General features: G+C 51.5%; 9 protein-coding genes across 9 annotated transcripts; 4 read left to right on the plus strand and 5 right to left on the minus strand.

Moving 5' to 3' along the window:
- Positions 1-1,838: 1,838 nt before the first annotated feature.
- VTN31DRAFT_3150 (uncharacterized protein) lies at positions 1,839-2,636 on the minus strand (the record flags this gene model as incomplete). The annotated part of the gene is made up of 5 exons (XM_069403398.1): positions 1,839-1,865; positions 1,921-2,244; positions 2,312-2,395; positions 2,461-2,499; positions 2,562-2,636. The coding sequence occupies 5 exons, from the start codon at positions 2,634-2,636 to the stop codon at positions 1,839-1,841; spliced, it is 549 nt and encodes a 182-aa protein (XP_069262583.1).
- Positions 2,637-3,258: 622 nt separating this feature from the next.
- Positions 3,259-5,603, plus strand: VTN31DRAFT_3151 (uncharacterized protein; the record flags this gene model as incomplete). Its single annotated transcript, XM_069403399.1, has 4 exons — positions 3,259-3,298; positions 3,347-3,425; positions 3,481-3,889; positions 3,945-5,603. 4 exons carry the CDS (start codon positions 3,259-3,261, stop codon positions 5,601-5,603), a joined length of 2,187 nt encoding a protein of 728 aa, XP_069262584.1.
- A 283-nt stretch (positions 5,604-5,886) lies between these two features.
- On the minus strand, positions 5,887-7,340 carry VTN31DRAFT_3152 (uncharacterized protein; the record flags this gene model as incomplete). The annotated part of the gene is made up of 6 exons (XM_069403400.1): positions 5,887-6,309; positions 6,397-6,954; positions 7,004-7,056; positions 7,121-7,142; positions 7,194-7,283; positions 7,338-7,340. 6 exons carry the CDS (start codon positions 7,338-7,340, stop codon positions 5,887-5,889), a joined length of 1,149 nt encoding a protein of 382 aa, XP_069262585.1.
- Positions 7,341-7,901: 561 nt separating this feature from the next.
- On the minus strand, positions 7,902-9,760 carry VTN31DRAFT_3153 (uncharacterized protein; the record flags this gene model as incomplete). The annotated part of the gene is made up of 7 exons (XM_069403401.1): positions 7,902-8,048; positions 8,105-8,236; positions 8,284-8,883; positions 8,951-9,099; positions 9,153-9,264; positions 9,316-9,376; positions 9,708-9,760. 7 exons carry the CDS (start codon positions 9,758-9,760, stop codon positions 7,902-7,904), a joined length of 1,254 nt encoding a protein of 417 aa, XP_069262586.1.
- Positions 9,761-10,165: 405 nt separating this feature from the next.
- Positions 10,166-10,856, plus strand: VTN31DRAFT_3154 (40S ribosomal protein uS11; the record flags this gene model as incomplete). Its single annotated transcript, XM_069403402.1, has 4 exons — positions 10,166-10,238; positions 10,287-10,359; positions 10,476-10,636; positions 10,705-10,856. 4 exons carry the CDS (start codon positions 10,166-10,168, stop codon positions 10,854-10,856), a joined length of 459 nt encoding a protein of 152 aa, XP_069262587.1.
- Positions 10,857-11,338: 482 nt separating this feature from the next.
- Positions 11,339-12,730, plus strand: VTN31DRAFT_3155 (uncharacterized protein; the record flags this gene model as incomplete). The annotated part of the gene is made up of 1 exon (XM_069403403.1): positions 11,339-12,730. One exon carries the CDS (start codon positions 11,339-11,341, stop codon positions 12,728-12,730), a length of 1,392 nt encoding a protein of 463 aa, XP_069262588.1.
- Positions 12,731-13,101: 371 nt separating this feature from the next.
- VTN31DRAFT_3156 (40S ribosomal protein uS9) lies at positions 13,102-13,810 on the minus strand (the record flags this gene model as incomplete). The annotated part of the gene is made up of 4 exons (XM_069403404.1): positions 13,102-13,392; positions 13,487-13,558; positions 13,672-13,694; positions 13,765-13,810. 4 exons carry the CDS (start codon positions 13,808-13,810, stop codon positions 13,102-13,104), a joined length of 432 nt encoding a protein of 143 aa, XP_069262589.1.
- Positions 13,811-14,164: 354 nt separating this feature from the next.
- Positions 14,165-14,817, plus strand: VTN31DRAFT_3157 (mitochondrial 54S ribosomal protein uL13m; the record flags this gene model as incomplete). Its single annotated transcript, XM_069403405.1, has 3 exons — positions 14,165-14,185; positions 14,252-14,612; positions 14,678-14,817. The coding sequence occupies 3 exons, from the start codon at positions 14,165-14,167 to the stop codon at positions 14,815-14,817; spliced, it is 522 nt and encodes a 173-aa protein (XP_069262590.1).
- Positions 14,818-15,033: 216 nt separating this feature from the next.
- On the minus strand, positions 15,034-16,043 carry VTN31DRAFT_3158 (uncharacterized protein; the record flags this gene model as incomplete). The annotated part of the gene is made up of 3 exons (XM_069403406.1): positions 15,034-15,155; positions 15,207-15,853; positions 15,907-16,043. The coding sequence occupies 3 exons, from the start codon at positions 16,041-16,043 to the stop codon at positions 15,034-15,036; spliced, it is 906 nt and encodes a 301-aa protein (XP_069262591.1).
- Between the last annotated feature and the right edge of the window lie 798 nt (positions 16,044-16,841).

Consider the following 16,841-nt stretch of genomic DNA (forward strand, 5'->3'; position numbering starts at 1 on the left):
CCCATGTGCAGATGTACTTTGGCTGAGCTTGCTGGATGGAGCCAATCAGGTTGTGTATTGCCGACACGATGCGAGCATGGGTCTCATCGCTGGCGGTTCTCAACGGACGGCTTGAAAATATGGTCAAAATATTTAGCGACCTGGAATTGGAGTTCAGGAAAGTCGTCCGACCAAAAATAATTCCTTTGGTTGACGAAAAAAAAAAAAAGTTGGGGATTCGAAGGTTGATGTTATTGTTTCGTTGTCAAGCGATTTCAAGTCAACTGGTTTGATCGAGTTGCGCACTATCCCAGAGAGCCCAGACCAATGTTCCTGAAAGCTTGGCAGATCTACGCACTATGTATACTCCGTACTCCGTATATGTTACCCGATTAAGAAGTTTGCTTCGATAATACCATAACTCTAGGCACCATACCCAGTTACTTATTTGTGGATGCTTGCCGTACCCTTAAGCAATCTACGGTCCAGGCACTCCTACGAGTAACTAATGGTTGGTAGGTAGTACTTACCTACAGAGGTACCTACCTAGGTAAAAGCATTCGCGCAGAGGCAGAGCCGCTAAATTCCCATCAAGTGCCCCGATCACAATCAAATAGTACTGTCAACAATAACCCGAATCCGATGGATACCGAGCCAAAGGGTCGTCGATGCTGTGTCCCTTGGAAAGATCTTCGAAGATATCCCCTACGAAGTAAGCGACCAGGGGCACAAACGCGAAATGGAGCGTGGTGAAGAAGCCCAGTCCTGCCCAGTATCAGCGACTTGATCTAAGACGGGTTTAGCAGCGCCCGGTCAATGAGCGGGCTTGCAACAGGCAAACCCATGGTAAGAACATTGACGCCGATGACAAACCATACGCCTCTTCCGAAGGGGCTGCGGAAATAACGAGGTAGAATTGGGTCGCTGTGGTACTTGTACTCGGACCGCAGGACGAGAATAGAATTAGTGCCTGTTTCAGGCGTACCAGAACGAGGTGACTGTGATGCTGACCAAGGGCGCGATGTACAGAAACTTCCTGGGGTCAAAGTAATGCCCTGACACCATGTTGACGGTTCCGGTCTCTTTGGTTTTGAAGAGCGCAGGAGAATCACAGGAAGAACGTCGAATCCTTGGAGGAAGAGTTCCAAGAGGAATGTAGCGAAAGTGTGGTCAAGTGATGGGAGAAGAGGCTATGATTTTGAGAAGACCGGAGACTGATTACGACGAATTTTAGACAAGACCGTTGTCAAGGACAAGGGTCAAAGACGGACATCTGCCGAACGCCGGAATCGAACTGCAGATGTATGCAGCATTATGTAACGGACCAGGGAATAACAGACCTGAGCATGTGGCTCGTCACGATGGTTCGCTGACCACCATCCTGGATGGGACAAATCTGAGAGCCACTATGCGAGCTCTGGAGTTCGAAAAGTTGCCTGATTATCCGAAAGGACTGGCATCGAAGTTGGCGAAATCAACTCTTAGCAGCCTTCAAGGTCGAAATTCATAAAGCAAATGCGTCATGCTGTCATATACTGCTCGATCCAACCCAAGTCATCTAAGCATTAGTAGTCAAATAGGAGGCTTGCTTTCCAGGTGCATGAAACAAGCATTAAACAAACATAAGCCAGAACACTCTACATGATAGAAAGCAATTGAATCATGGGCATCACGGCAGTAAGTATGAGCGCCCGGTGATCAGCAAGTACCCGAGATTATTAACCCTATTAGATAACGGGAAATCCTCCATGTCATGACACCGATCTTCGGGAGAACAAGGTCTGGTGGACCAAGAAACGCCAGCCATATCTATGAAGTATGGAAATGGATTCATCGCTGAAAGCCGCTTCGCCATGCCTTTACGCGTTCTCCGATTGGATTGTTTGCTGATGACAAACAGTCAGCATTGACTTGAGCCCAAAGGATCAAGGTTCCACATACCACCAGCCAGTCCATCCCCTCATTGATACCTTTGCCGTCAATGGCGGAGCACGCAACGATACTCCAGTTTCGATCGCGCAGCTCACCCAGTTTCAGAGCCTCCGAAATCTCGCCGGCGCCCTTTGCGCCCGGCTGATCTTGTTTGTTGGCGAACACCAGCAACGCCGCATCGCGGAGTTCTTCCTCGTTTAGCATCGCCGCCAGCTCATCGGCGGCAATGCTCAATCGGTCGACATCGGTTGAGTCAATAACGAAGACCACGGCCGCGGTGTTTGCATAATAGCACCGCCAGTACGGACGAATCGATGTTTGACCACCCAGATCCTAAATAACCCTCGACCTTCAGCAACGAAAATCTTTGGTTCAGATAGTCACGATATTCTGCACGTACCCAGACGTTCAAATTTAGGTTCTTGTAGGTTACCGACTCGACATTAAATCCGATGGTTGGGATTGTTGTCACTACTTCGCCAAGCTGGCAACGTTCGACGTTAGCTTTCAATGAGCTCGAAAGAGTAGATAAAACTAGCCTATGCATACCTTCAATCTATACAGTAGCGTTGTTTTGCCGGCGTTGTCCTATGACCATTTCGTCTGTCAACATCGTTTCAGGGAGCACACAATTCAGATCGATGCCATACAAGGCCCAAGATCAGTATGCGGATTTCCTTCTTTGACCAGAAGAGAGACCACAACCGCGATAGTGACCCTCCCATGGCTGATATGACACCTCTTGTCGATCGATCTCAGGGCGTGATCGATGTGCCCGACGATGTAAGATCTAGGGGTAGGACTGCGGAGCAGCTGCGATAAGATCAAAGGATCAAAATAAATCTAGGACTCGATATGGTTTGCCTTGTATCGTTGCTCGTATGCAACCGAAGAAAACGTCAAGAAAGATACTCTACCAGGAACTGTTGTCCTGGATCGCTCTGCGCAGGCTCGTGCAAGCTTCTGGAGCATGCTGAAATTCGGTGCTCGAACTGTAACTCCGATGACCACAAGTTACCGCGTTACCTCAGCTAATCGTGGAATAATTCTCAATATCCGGATATCAGCCGCTCCATTGGACTATTGCTCCAATCGCGAAGGCGGAGACGAAGCTACAATGTCGGCTTGACTCGAGCCCAAAGAATCAGCTCGTTCGCCGTTTGCCACCATCTTGTTGCTTCTTCTCCTCGGTCCGTCACCCAAGGCGGAGCTCTGTCGATCAAACCTACATCGTTCTCCCAGTATTTCTTCGCCTTTTACCACACAGGCCCGTCCTTCCGACCCTATTGAAACCGCGGCCGGGAAATCAGTTGCTGCAAGCCTCTCTTGGGCAATTGAAGTCGCAAGATGGTGGGGAAAAAGTCCGGCAAGGCCCTTCGCGAGGAAGGTTTGTCAGGCACATCCCGAACAATGAGCATCACTGATTGGAGACTAGGCCTTGAACGGACTGACAATAACCTGGGGTTCACAAGCTGGCCGATAATCGCCCCGATCAACCAGAAGAACTACTACACGTATGATTCCCTCATGGCTGATCTGACGCTGGCGTACTCTGACCAACGGCTATAGCGACTACCTCAAACGCGATGACCAAATGCTTGCTTATCGGCTCCAAGCCGAAGAAGCCCGGAATCGCATGGCCAAGACGGCCAAAGACCGTGACCGCGCACTCGCACTGGGCAAGTCGCAGGAAGAAGGCGAGGGTGAAGCAGCGGACGGTGAAACTGCGGAAGATGCCGAGGAGACACCCACTGAAGCGGTAGGGTCCAAGGTAATAGTTGTCCATGTGGGTAGCCAGAATCTCCGCATCGGACTGGCCAGCGATGCGCTTCCCAAGACTGTTCCGATGGTGATCGCAAGGAAGTCATCAGTCAACGAATGGGAGGATGGCGTAGAGCCGAGGCCGAAACGGGTCAAATTGGACGGTGAACAGAATGATGACCAGAAGATTGAACCGGAGAAGCGGTTTGGGCAAGAGGTAGTCCCCAGTTTTCGTTTTGCAAATGTTTCTTATCTGACCCCGTTCGACGTAGTGGGCCTCGCAGTATACGACCATGTGCGCCGAGCTGAAGGCGCACATGAGGCAAAACAAGCGGAGAACGCTACCTAACTCCAAAGAAATGGTCATCAACTACAATAGAAGAACACCGCCAGAGACAATTCCCGAGCATAACGATCCTCATCGGATTGAGTGGACAGAGATCCCCAATCCGGCGCCCGAGTACATCACCGGGGCCGATGCATTGAGAATTCCGGACGATTCTACTCCCAGATATAAGCTGTTCTGGCCCATCCGACATGGCTGGTGCAATGAAAAAGACTATGACAGCAAGCGCATGCTCTTCCTCGATATATCTCTTATCTTGGAAGACGCCGTCAAGAAACAGCTCGGCATTGCCAGCAAGAAAGACTGGGGGCAGTATTCATGCGTATTTGTCATTCCCGACCTTTATGAAAAGACATACGTCACGCAAATCCTGGACATGCTTATGCGAGAATTCTCGTTTGCTCGAGTATGCTTCATCCAAGAGAGCCTCGCCGGTAGCTTCGGCGCGGGCTTCACGTCGGCATGCATTGTGGACATTGGCGCGCAAAAAACTTCAATCTGCTGCGTCGAAGAAGGTATGTGCGTGGAGAACTCGCGCGTGAACCTCAAATACGGGGGAGCCGACGTAACAGAGACATTTATCAAAATGATGTTGTACGATCACTTTCCCTACCAAGAGATCAACCTCAACCGACGATACGACTTCTTACTAGCGGAAGAATTAAAGAAGAAGGTCTGCACGATGGACGAAGCCAGTGTCACAGTGCAGCTGTTTGACTTTCATCTTCGGGCTGCTGGTCAGGACACGCGAAAATACACCTTCAAGGCGTATGACGAGGTTCATTTAGCACCCATGGGCTACTTCCAACCTTCTATCTTTGACAACACAGGGAAACTGGATGGGAGGCGCAAATTCATTGCTCGATCGTATGATATCTACGACGACAGTCAGCCGAATGACCCGGTATCCGCCGCACAGGTCGAGATCATGTCGTTGCTGGTCGCGGACGAAGTCCAAGAAGAAGAGGAAGAACAAGAAACGACGTCGAATGGGCCCAACAACGCCGAGGCTCAAGCAACGCCGAGCCGGTCGGCAGTCAGCCGAGTGCAAGAGAAGGAAGGGACACCACGGTCATCGGCTGCGGGGACCCCGGCGCCTGATCAAAATGGAACCGCCGCAGCGGGCACCAGCACCAGCACCAGCAACGGTGGTAACACGGGTAACGCTCAACCAACAACGAGCACATCCCCAGCAAAAGTAACCCCGATCGAAGAGCGCGACGACATTCTCCCCATTGTGCCCCTGGACCAGGCCATCCTAACCTCGATCACGCACGCCGCGCGCTCCGACGATCGCAAGATGCGTGACTTCCTCGGTGGAATCATGCTTATCGGCGGCGGCGCGAGCCCGATCCCCGGCTTCCATGCATTTTTGGAGGAGCGCCTTCAAGCTCGGCGCCCGGACTACGCCAAGGACATCATGATCGGTGCGCCGCCCCGGGATATGGATCCGCAGGTGGTGGTTTGGAAGGGGGCCAGCGTGTTTGGGAAGCTGACGCAGACCAACGACGCTTGGATTGGGCGTATCGAATACGATAGGCTGGGGGCGAGGTTATTGGCTTACAAGTGTATGTGGGCTTACTGAGGGTGGTTTCTGGGTTTTCAAGGGATAAAATAAGGCTGGTTATGCGGGCGTTCTCGGCCGGAGGATGGTTGTTTGTGTACTAGATGCCTGTCTTCGGCTGATGGTTTTAGACTCATGTTGTGGTTAACATATATGATTGCGGACTATCAGACAGTAAGGCTAGCTTTGTGTTCGGGAAAAATTTAGGTAGATTTTCTGATTCAATCTCACTGGTCTCTTTCAAGTCCACCATACGAGTACAACGGTGCTGCTTCCACTCATGAAAGAAAAAAACTTCATCCTTTCATTCATCATCAAGCCCGTTGAGAAGCTCATACCTGTTCGAAGGAAGCATCTTCGACGAATGTTTCGCCTTGGACACCACCGGCTGGGGCCGTTTCCGCGGCGGCGGAATAAGAGGCATCATGCACTCATCGAAGCCAAACTCGATCCGAACGCCGCGGTACTCGTACCGGGACATCATGCAGTTCCGGGCGAAGATGGCTTTGTGCACAGAGTTTGTGCGGATGATGACCTTGGATTGCCTGCACTCGATGTTGACAATCTCCAGGTTGTGGATATGATCGAGGTGCTCGCGGAAGATGGGTGCCGTGGCGATGTTTGTGTTGATGTTGCAGAGGACGAGGATCCGGGACGCGCCATGCTGGATCTTCTGCTTGACGAATTGGCTAAGAGGGAACTGCTGCTCAGACCATTCAACAGTGACCTGGAATAAGGCATTTAGTTAGCAAGTTATGCAAATGGGGAGAGGGCCGTGGTCGTCCTGGCATGGTATGAGTACAGTATTACTTACCTTCTTTCCAAGAATGTAGAGGCCGTACCGCTGGACGTGCTTGTAAAAGTTTAACGCAGCAGAGGACTCGGCAAAGGCCACGTTGATCGAGTCGTTGGCCTTGCGTTGAACCTCAGCTAAGGCTCCACCACGTATTTCGTTGATCACGTCCCGCAGAGTGACCCGCTCCGGGAGGTGGCTAATCTTGACAATCCGGCGGACAGTACCCTCCTTAGTAGAGGTAGAGCCGGCGGTCGCCGAGTCGACGACATCTTTCTCATCATGGCCGAGAACTAAGAGATCATCTGCCATCGGCCCAGGGCCACCGTTGGGAGAAGCTAATTCATCCCACGGCGCCGATCTCATGCGGTTTTCAATCGGCCGTGGGAGGGGCTGCGGGTGTTGTTCATGTCCCAGCGCCTGCAGCTCATGTTTCTGCAGCTGCAGTCCATGTTCTTGCGACAGCAGCCCATTGCCCTGCGGGAAAGGGAGCTCTTCCTGCGAACGGAAGAGCTCAGGGTTGATTTCAAAGAGTTGCTGCGGTACCAATGGAAATGGCACTGGGGACCTAACAAGGGCCTATGCATAATTAGTCTCCATTGGGCTCATTGATGGAAGGATCCCGTACATCAAGCGTCTTCCGTGGCATCCCTCCTTGCAGGAGAGAGCGTGTCAGGTTCTCTAGTCGTGCAACGTCAGAGTTGCCTGCTCGGCACATAGGAGAGAGGAAAATCATGGTACTTACCAAACTGATGAGAAATTGAAACCTGGGTGTTGTTCAGTTTACGATCAACCCCGTGAAAGAGAGCGTCACTCACCAATTGAATATATTCGGCCTTGGTGATGGTGACCGTCTCCATGCCGGTCCCGGCCACCGGATCTCCCTGAACTGGTTGATATTGGTGGTTCTTGCATCGTCAGACTTGATTCCGGCCAGTCCTAAGGCACGGAATACTACATACCATTGGTATTCTGCGTGACGTGAATCAGTATCTGTAGCTAATTGCAACGCGAAGAGCAGAAAACACCATTACAAGGGGGGAGGAGGTGAACGCACGGCCGTGAGGATGAACAGGTGGATCAAGAGTCAGCCACTGTGTGCACTTTGGAAGAATTAAGGCTGGGAATGGAGATAAGATGAGAATTTTTCAGTTCGCATGAAGCCGCGCATTGTGTGAGAAGGTCCAAACGAGCAATATGTGAATGAATAACATTGATTGTCAGACAAATAGTGAGCGTAAGGCGGCTCTGAATCACAGTAATGGTTGTTGCCATCTTTGTGAGCAACGCGGTCTCAGTGTAGATATACCTCAAAGTATGTACCTTGGAAAGCAAGTCTATGAGACTTGAGTCCACTCACAATTTTGAATTGCTTACTTATAGGTTGGTGTGCAGCGCTGAAAATGATCGAGACTTGAAACGGCCGCAATATATATATCAGGCACGAAACCATGGATAGACGTACTGAATCATCATCCACTTCATTGAACCATGTCATGGCTCGCGCCTAAAGTACATGCTGATGATCATGTTGTCTTCTCCAGGATGGTTTTCATCATCTCATTTCCGAGCTTCACTGCCTCGGGGAATCGGGGAGCAAAGTACTGTTGTATGCGTTCGAAGCGGTCCCGGTAAGACTCAAAGTCGCCAAATGACACGCAGTCTGACCATGCCTATAGCAAGGATAAGTAAAATTTATCCTTTCTCTTTCGAAACGAGGTAGGCTCACCCTTGCTGCGAAAGTGAACTCCAGGTCATCGGATCTAAATGTCTGGTCATCAATCGCAGTATCCAGCGCCTGCTCAAGCATTTCAGGGTTTCGGAACAAATACTCGGTCACTCCTAGCCACAATCTGAACAACTTTGCAATTGTCAGTACGAATGGCAAACCGTAGGTAGTCTACTTACAGGAGTCGAGCAGATCATGTGATCATACGGGATGATGCCCAATTTGGACCAGCAGTCCACGATAGCTAGCAGACTCAAATGGTTGTTTGGCGGCACCTCCCCTCGGGCCTGGTTGGACAAAGAAAATCGATCCAGCACATCGTCTCTCAAAAGCAGATCCTGTCCTTCGGTGCCAGATTTGAACACGGCTGCGCCGGCCGCTTTGACTCGTCGTTTGAGCTCCTCTCTTCGGCCCTCGAGCATCAGTTTATAAAGCTCGGTGACTGACTGCGCATACTGCCGGATCTGTTCTTTGGCCGCTGGGTTCAATATGGCTAGACCGGCGTAGACATGCCACTTGTTGGAGTATATCCTCAAAGTAATGTTGATTTTGACGTTCTCGATGCCACCAACCCAGCGAGGCTGCTCCCACGGGAACTGATTATTGGAGTACCAGGCCGTGCCCATGCTGAGGAACGCTGCATGGGTGACGGCCTGGGTGTCGGCGGTGATTCGGTCATGCATCTCTCCACTGAGGTAGACGTATTTTGACTCGAATGAAGCGAATACTTGCTCGACAAATCTCATGCTCTCATCTGAAGCTCGGTGCTGAATGAGGACCTGTCCACAACAATCATCTGGTCAACGTTGCAGTCTCCATGATGGAGGTCATTTCAAGGCGGCGTACCAGAGGCTGGCCTTTGGGATTCACATTGGGTCCATGAAGCGAGTGGCATGAGATAATCTCTACGTCTGGAGGAAGATGCTTATCGAATGCAGCTAGCTCTGGAGCTTTGCAAGATGTCTGACCACCGATTATCGCGCCGACCTTGGTTGCTTTACACAGTGTCAGACAATTTGCGGCAATAAGTCCACGCACGGTAACATACATGGGCCATATTCCGCAACTATTTTGTCAATGTGGGAGGCTTCTACGCTGTATATGATGTAGTCGCTGGCGCGCGAGACAAGGTGTCCATTCGGCAAGATGTTGATGCCTTGCTACGTTCGATGAGTTGACCGCAGGTGCAGAGGTCGAAAGCAGATACATACGGCCGAGGAGAATTCCCTTTGGAGTGATTCGAAATTTTCAGGCTTATCACATGCATTTATCCTGGATGGATCATCCGACATTAGCGCTGTGCAGGCATATAGATGGACCTAGACATTGTTAGCATCATGTCGATGTCTTCCGCGAAGGTTGAGATGGAGGACATGAGAAAATCAATCTCAGAGGAAAGAGAGTAAGGTAGCGTTGGTTTTACATCACTGACAGCACTGACACCTCTCACCCACCAGAAAAGCGTGTGATTATGCCAGGCCATACTCGAGCCAAATGCACTCAAGTCATCATAACGGGTGGGAATAGAGAAAAGAGACTCAAAGGCACTCACCAATGATTGAGGGCGACCTTGCGAAGGACAGCAGCTGGGAAGGATAATTACCTCCACCCAGCCTCACTCAACCTCCGGGCATACATCTTGCCCATATCACCCATTCCAATGATGCCAATTGTAGCATTCTCTTGTGATAGGTGAACCATTGTTGCATGAGGTTCGACCTAGAGACTGGGGGAAAGGAGGAGCGCCGGCGAGTCCTCAGTTCAAAGCAACACAGACCTGCACGTTAGTAATCTGGAAAAAGTAGATGGACAAATAGGCAGATCCAAGTAATGGAGAGAAGATTTCCGATGACTGAAAAATTCAGAAAAGCTCGGTCGCTTATCGGACCGACTATTTTCCGGAGTGGATTCCTTCGCTAGTGTCTAGCCAATCATGTTGCAGGATCATTCTTCCTAGGGCACACCATCAAATTTCCATCAAAAGTGCCTGGCCAGCGGTCTCAGAGATTCTTCTTCCCCTCCCATATTCCATCCAGCACAGTCTGTGTCCAGCACATCACAATGGGTCCAAAAGCTAAGAAGGCCGCCGGCGCCGCCCAGGAGAACGTTTCCCTTGGCCCCCTGAGCGGGGATGGTACGTTGAATTCTTCGATGGTGCGCGTCTCATGCTCATGATCTACAGGCAAGCTCGTTTTCGGCGTCGCCCGTATTTTCGCTTCTTTCAACGACACCTTCGTGCACGTCACCGACCTGAGGTTCGTACTGCTCACTTAGACCCCCAGGGATGTGCGACAATTGCCGTGGAGGATGCCGTGGAGGAGGTTTGGTGCAATGCCAGCGTGTCGCGGAGGCTAACTTGGGTGTTCTACAGCGGTCGCGAAACGATTTGCCGTGTCACTGGTGGTATGAAGGTCAAGGCCGACCGTGACGAGTCCTCTCCCTACGCTGCCATGTTGGCTGCTCAGGATGTTGCTGCTCGTTGCAAGGAGCTGGGCATCAACGCCCTGCACATCAAGATCCGTGCCACTGGTGGTACGTAACAATTCTTTCCCCGCGTTCCCAGTTGTTTTCGTGGATACAAGTTCTCTGACAATGCGAAGGTAACGGCACCAAGACCCCTGGCCCCGGTGCTCAGTCCGCCCTTCGCGCGCTGGCTCGTTCCGGCATGAAGATCGGCCGCATCGAGGACGTTACTCCTACTCCTCACGACTCGACCCGCCGCAAGGGTGGTCGTCGTGGTCGTCGTCTGTAAACACGTGCGCGGCAACGATTTCTCACGACCTATTGCTTCTGGGTGCTACGGGTTGTTTACGGGCCTGGTGGGAACGGACAGTCTGCGCATTGTGGATGGAATAAACGCGAAGAACGGCATTAATCGCCTGGTCTTCATGATTTATGTCTAGAATATAAAAGAGAAATCCAGTTTGCATTTGCTGGAGTCTTGCGACCGTAATTGTTCAAAACGGTAATTGTCTAGCAAATGACTAGAAGCACCAGCCGACGCAGGTGCGTCCAGGTGCGTCTTAAAAGGTAGGCTTCCGTATAGGTGATCCAATATCGTCGGCAGAGTAGGCACATGATTCGCGACATCTTGCGGTGATGTTTCGATCCATCCAAGGTCATCGTTCGATGACGAAAGACCTTTGACAGATCGCCCACTTCCACGCCAACCCCGCGACATCAATTTCAACCGGGAAACAAACACACACTCATAGCCCGGAGAACAAACGGAGCATGTCGCAGATTCTCCCGACGCCGACGGTGATCCTCCCGCACCTCCCCTCCAAAATCCTCGTCGGCATCGATCTCCTTTCATTCACGGCGACAGACAAGTTCCACGGGATCAGCGATCTACCAAAAGGATGGCACTTTCTCTACACAGGGGCAACGGAGAGCTTCTCGCTTCGCTGCGGCGTCTGGTTTTACGTCGGTGACGGCAAAGAAGCCAACACAAGTAACACTCATGCCGATCAATCAACGAACCTTGTTCATCAATCAAGTACAGCTCCGGCGGATAGCGCGGAACCAGAGGTTCGAATCTGGACATGGAACAGGGAAAGCGAGAGCCTGCTTCCTCTCCGAGGCGAGACGGATGAGGAGCGCGTAGAGGCCATGCGCTGGAAAGCGAACCTGGGAGGGCTGAGGCAGAAGGGCGAGCTCTTTCGGTATCGGACTACCGGATTCGAAGGAGCCTCGAACGAGGACGACAAGAAGGTTGAGAAAGTCGAGGGGTCTATTTCAAGGGCCGAATGGACGGGTCTGACGGAGCACATCACGTCGCAGCTCCTGACGCGCGTCCTGGGCGATCCGCAGATCGACTACGATGGCCGCCAGACATGGAGCATCACATCGGGGAGCACAGCCCCACGAGATGCAGATCACATTCCCAACATCTCGTCCTCATATGGCGCCGGCCCTTACCAGGAGACGGAGCTCCGGTTTCTGCCCGTCGATCTCAAACGCACCTGGCGGGAGGGAGCTGTCGGGCGTGAGCGGACGGAAGCCGCGCAAGATCGATCGTGGGCCCTAGGAGACTTGATATCGCGACACTCGTCACCAAATGACCCGGGGCTGGGAGAGAAGCAGATCCTGGGCGAACTGCAATTCTGCTTCGCGATGGTTCTCACGCTGATGAATTACTCGTGCCTGGAGCAGTGGAAGCGGCTGCTCAGTTTAATCCTGACGTGTCGAAAAGCCATTGTCGAGCGAGAAGGGTTCTTTGTTGCTGTCCTGCGTTTACTTCGTCTACAATTAGGCCACTGTGATGACGTCGAGGGTGGCGTCTTTGAAATGGACGCCGATGACGCGAGCAAGCTGTTGAGAAAACTTCTGATGGACTTCCGCCGGTCAGTCGATGAGATGGTGCGTGATAGCGCTCAGTCCGCGGTGCGGCGGGAGATGGATGCGTTAGAGAAGTGTGTGCAAAAGAGGTTTGATTGGGAACTGCGCAAAGAGGCCATTCTGCGTCGCGGAATGGTGCAGCTCGAGGACGGAGAGCAGGTGGAATTGGAGATGGAAGGTGCTGATGAGGACGAAGAGACGGGAGAATATGCGCCGGCCGTCGTGGACATGCCTGACGATATGCGTACAATGACCACGAGCAGTGACGAGGAAATGGTTCTATGATGTATGATAGCACTCATGTATACTACGAGTAATATATGTGTCTCATTTTGAAAGAGCAATGCCGGGTTTCTTCACTTATAGTATTGAACAACGGTTCTGAGACAAAGGAAAACCAACCCCCCAAAAAGCTGTTACAACCCGGTGTCATATCTCGAAACAGCGAACAAAGCAGCCAGTTTATCCCCGTATCGACATCACACGAAAATGTAGTAGTAATTGCAGTTTTCATTCGGGATCTCCCTCTCTCATGACATGGATGCTTTTTGCATTCTCCATTGATGCCCTTCCTAGAAATACGCCCGCCGACAGGAAAAGAGTAAAGAAACACAGGAAAAGAAACACCCAACCTTCCCTCCTGTATTTCCCCTCTTTTAACGGTAGGATTTCTGGTAGCGGGCACGGGCACCGCGACCACCGAACTTCTTGGGCTCGGCGCGCCGGGCATCGGCAACCAAGAGTGTGCGGTCGTACTGGATGAAAGCCTGCTTCAATTGGTTCTTCGAGTGCTCATCGACGTACTTCTGGTAGTAGGCGACGATCGACTTAGCAATGGCCTGGCGGATGGCGTAGATCTGGGAGACGTGACCACCACCACTGACGCGAATCCGGATGTCGACACCGGCGAACTTGTCCAGACCGACGATGAGGAGAGGCTCGTAGACCTATACGACCGGGGGTTAGACCGTAGTCCAACGTAAACCCACAATTCCTTCCTCCAGCAAGTTCCAAAATCACCGAGGAATTGTCTGTCCGCACCTTATAGCGAAGGATCTCGGGTTTGATCAGGTTCAGTGGCTGACCGTTAACCTTGATGAGGCCCTTGCCCGCCTAAAACAGACACCCAAATTTAGCCTCTGCGTTCTTCAATCGTAGCGAAATTCGAGACGTGGAATCGAGCGATGTGAACTCTATCCCGTTGCGATCGAATTGTTCAGCCGTACCTTGCAGTGGGCGACCGCGGTGGCTAATTGCAAACTCAGTCAGCTCGACAAAGATTCTAGGTGCTAGACGGACATCATAACTGGTGGACATACCGGTCTTCTTCTTGCCGAAGCATTGCACACTCTGCGTGGAAGCCATGTTGAATCTGAATGGCTCTACCGGTGTCGGAGAGAGTGTGTGGTCGAACTTGAACCGTCGTCGCTCTTCGATTCTGGCAAAGAGAGACTCAAGGCGGGTGTGCGAACTTTCGCTTAGTTTTGTCGCACTAATCCAGGTTAGGGTTTGTGTGTGGGCTTTGTCACGTGATGGATGCCAAGACGCGGCCATCAGAGCAGAAGTTGAAGCTTGAGATCAAAGTTATTGCGTGGAGTGCAATTAAGAGACATTGGATGCCATTCATTGACAGTCGTGGGCCCTTGAACAGCTGTTCACGGGGGCGTCCCTTCATCTCTCCTTTCTAGTCACGGCTTGCCGTTTGCGTGATCTTACATCATGTCGCAGACCCTTGGCAAGGTACGGCATTCGTGATCGGGATCGGATATGCATTAAGAGAACGGAGATTGACGCTGATCTTTTCAGACCCGTTTCGCCTACTCGCGAGTATGGCACTACGTCGACGTGGGGAAAGATTCCCGTTCCCTTGGCCGGCTCGCCTCCGCTATCGCCGTCGTCCTGATGGGCAAACACAAGCCCATCTGGGACCCGTCGACCGATTGCGGTGATTACGTCGTTGCGGTCAATTGCCACAATCTTCATACGACTGGCAAGAAGCGCTTCCAAAAGAAGTACTACACACACACAACACGGCCCGGCTCTTTGAAGAGTATGACCATGGACAAGATGTTTGAGAAATGGGGTGGGGGTGAAGTTTTGCGGAGAGCGGTTAGAGGAATGCTGCCCAAGAATCGTTTGCGAGACAAGAGATTGGCAAGATTGAAGAGTAAGTACCCGATGATGCGGTTGCTGCCTGAGAGTTCATGATTGTTGACGACGATTTGCTTGCAGCGTTTGAGGGTCTTGAGCACCCTTACGAGGAGAATATTGTCCGGATAAACGGGAAACCGGTCATTAGCACCCTGCCGGAGGTCAAGGAAGCTTTCGATAAAGCCAGGGCAGAGTCTGGGAATAGCCCTGCATCCAGCTAGTGGCGATGATCGTGATGTCTCCTTCATTGGTTCCTGTGTTTTCTCGTCTTTCTACTTCGAAGCGCATGGGCGGAGCTTTGGGAATGGTTCATGTAACAATCAATTGTCTGGGAAACGCGTTACTGTACAACGCGTTACTGTACATTAGAGGGTACTGAAAATTGCTCATCTGTACCAATGATACTGGACTAAAGTTGAACTAATTGCTGGATGCTTTCACAGCTTCGCTCTCTCGGAACGTGCCACGGTACATTTAATGAGCCCATTGGGCGAGGACTGTGGTGCATAGACATTTGCATCCTTGCCAGTGTTCTTGATGCCCTTGTGCCATTTGAGGTCTGCGAGGACGTCAGCGAAAGCGTTTTTCCCGGTCCATAAATGTAACCTACCAACTTCAAAGTAATGCTTGTTTGGCAACGCAAAGTCCACAGTCTCAACTTGTGGGACAGCTGTCAGGATTTGCTCGGCCATCCTGTACATGGTTGCCTGCACACTGGCGCTGTTGTCCTCGGCAAAATGTTTGAGGATGATATCTCGTGCTGAGCTCCATGCATCTTCGAACTTTACCGTATCTGCCCGAACCGCCTTGAGATCGGCATATTTCTTCCACTTCCATGTGGCGGCAACTTCAGTGCAGAGAATTCGATCCCATACCTCGGGCAGAGTTGTGTACTCATCCCTGATGAAGCCCCAGAACTGCGAGCCAGTGCTCTTGAGCACGTGCAGGCCCGTTATGCTTGACGCAATTTCTATGCCCTTTCCCTCTGTGACATCGACTTGCACGTCCCGGGTCTCCTCGCCGTCACGCAGAAATGAATGCGGATGTGGCTTCCCGTCGATGCTCATCCGGGTCCATCGATGAGTGATGATTTTTACATGGGCAACGTGGATGTGTTTATATGTTTCAATGAAATGTGTGCCGACGATGGAGCCGAAGACCTCTGGAGAAGTGACGGGATGCTGTTTAGCGAGGATGTAGATGGTGTTTTTGATGGAGTCCGTAGCAACGATAACGCTGTTGTCAGCTTTCGTGTAGCTACGGACAAGTCATTAGTTGATGGCAATGTTCCGAGGTGCAATATCACTCACGAAACGTCGATATCGCCCTCGAGAAGACAGCAAATGGTCATCTCCACCACGGTTTGAACCCCAGTCTCGTCATCGCGATGGACCTTGAAAAGGCGGACGTTGTCTTTGCCGTATCTGGCGGAAGCGAGCTTCGACATGACGACTCTCTGCAATGGACAGGCAGTGGAATCGGTGCGAATTCAGTCAAATAGGTGCTGTTGCGCGGTCTGGTGGCCTGAGGTGGATCATCAGAGCATGCCAGAAGCAACACCCGAGCCTCAACGCCTGTTGGCATCCAAGTTGCGGCACGTACCCGTTGCAAGATTTAGTACCTAGGACGTCACTGGTTTCCAACTTCGATCGGACGACAAGCCAACATATGGTGGTAGCGAAACTCCAGTCTGAGCTACTGCAGGAATGGCGCCGCTTGGGGTTTTCAGCCAAGATGGATCACCATGCCAGGGTAGCCAGTCCTGGATCCAGTTAGTTCAAAACACGGTCAACAAGTTACTAGCTACTACTTATCATCATCCACCCATTTTGAGGATCATGCCTAAGAGGTTCATGAGCCAAAATACAGTACAGTATCTAAAGCAAGCAGCTCTTGCACTCCACCCAGCTCTATACAAGCGTTGGCATAGTTCAATCACATGTCCGGTTGATCTGATCGATCTGATAAGCAGCCTATCAGCACGTGACCAACCCGATCTCGTTCTGCCTCACGCACACAGCGAATCGGCGCCAAGCCGATTTGGGGAGGCATAGGACGAGTTCAGCTCTTTGTGGTCTCGCAGTGGTCAGCTGTAGAGCGATTCATACTTATTTTGCCGTGCTTGAGGGCGTGCAATCTCCATTGATAAGACGAAAACGAAACCTCGTTCACCCAGGTGCTCGCATTGCGTCTGCGCAACCAGGACACGTTCAAGAACCGATTCGATGCCCGCCTCTCACGAGTA

The sequence above is a fragment of the Thermomyces dupontii genome, assembly GCF_041956625.1.
Source record: "Thermomyces dupontii strain NRRL 2155 unplaced genomic scaffold VTN31scaffold_2, whole genome shotgun sequence".
Lineage (NCBI taxonomy): Eukaryota > Fungi > Ascomycota > Eurotiomycetes > Eurotiales > Trichocomaceae > Thermomyces > Thermomyces dupontii.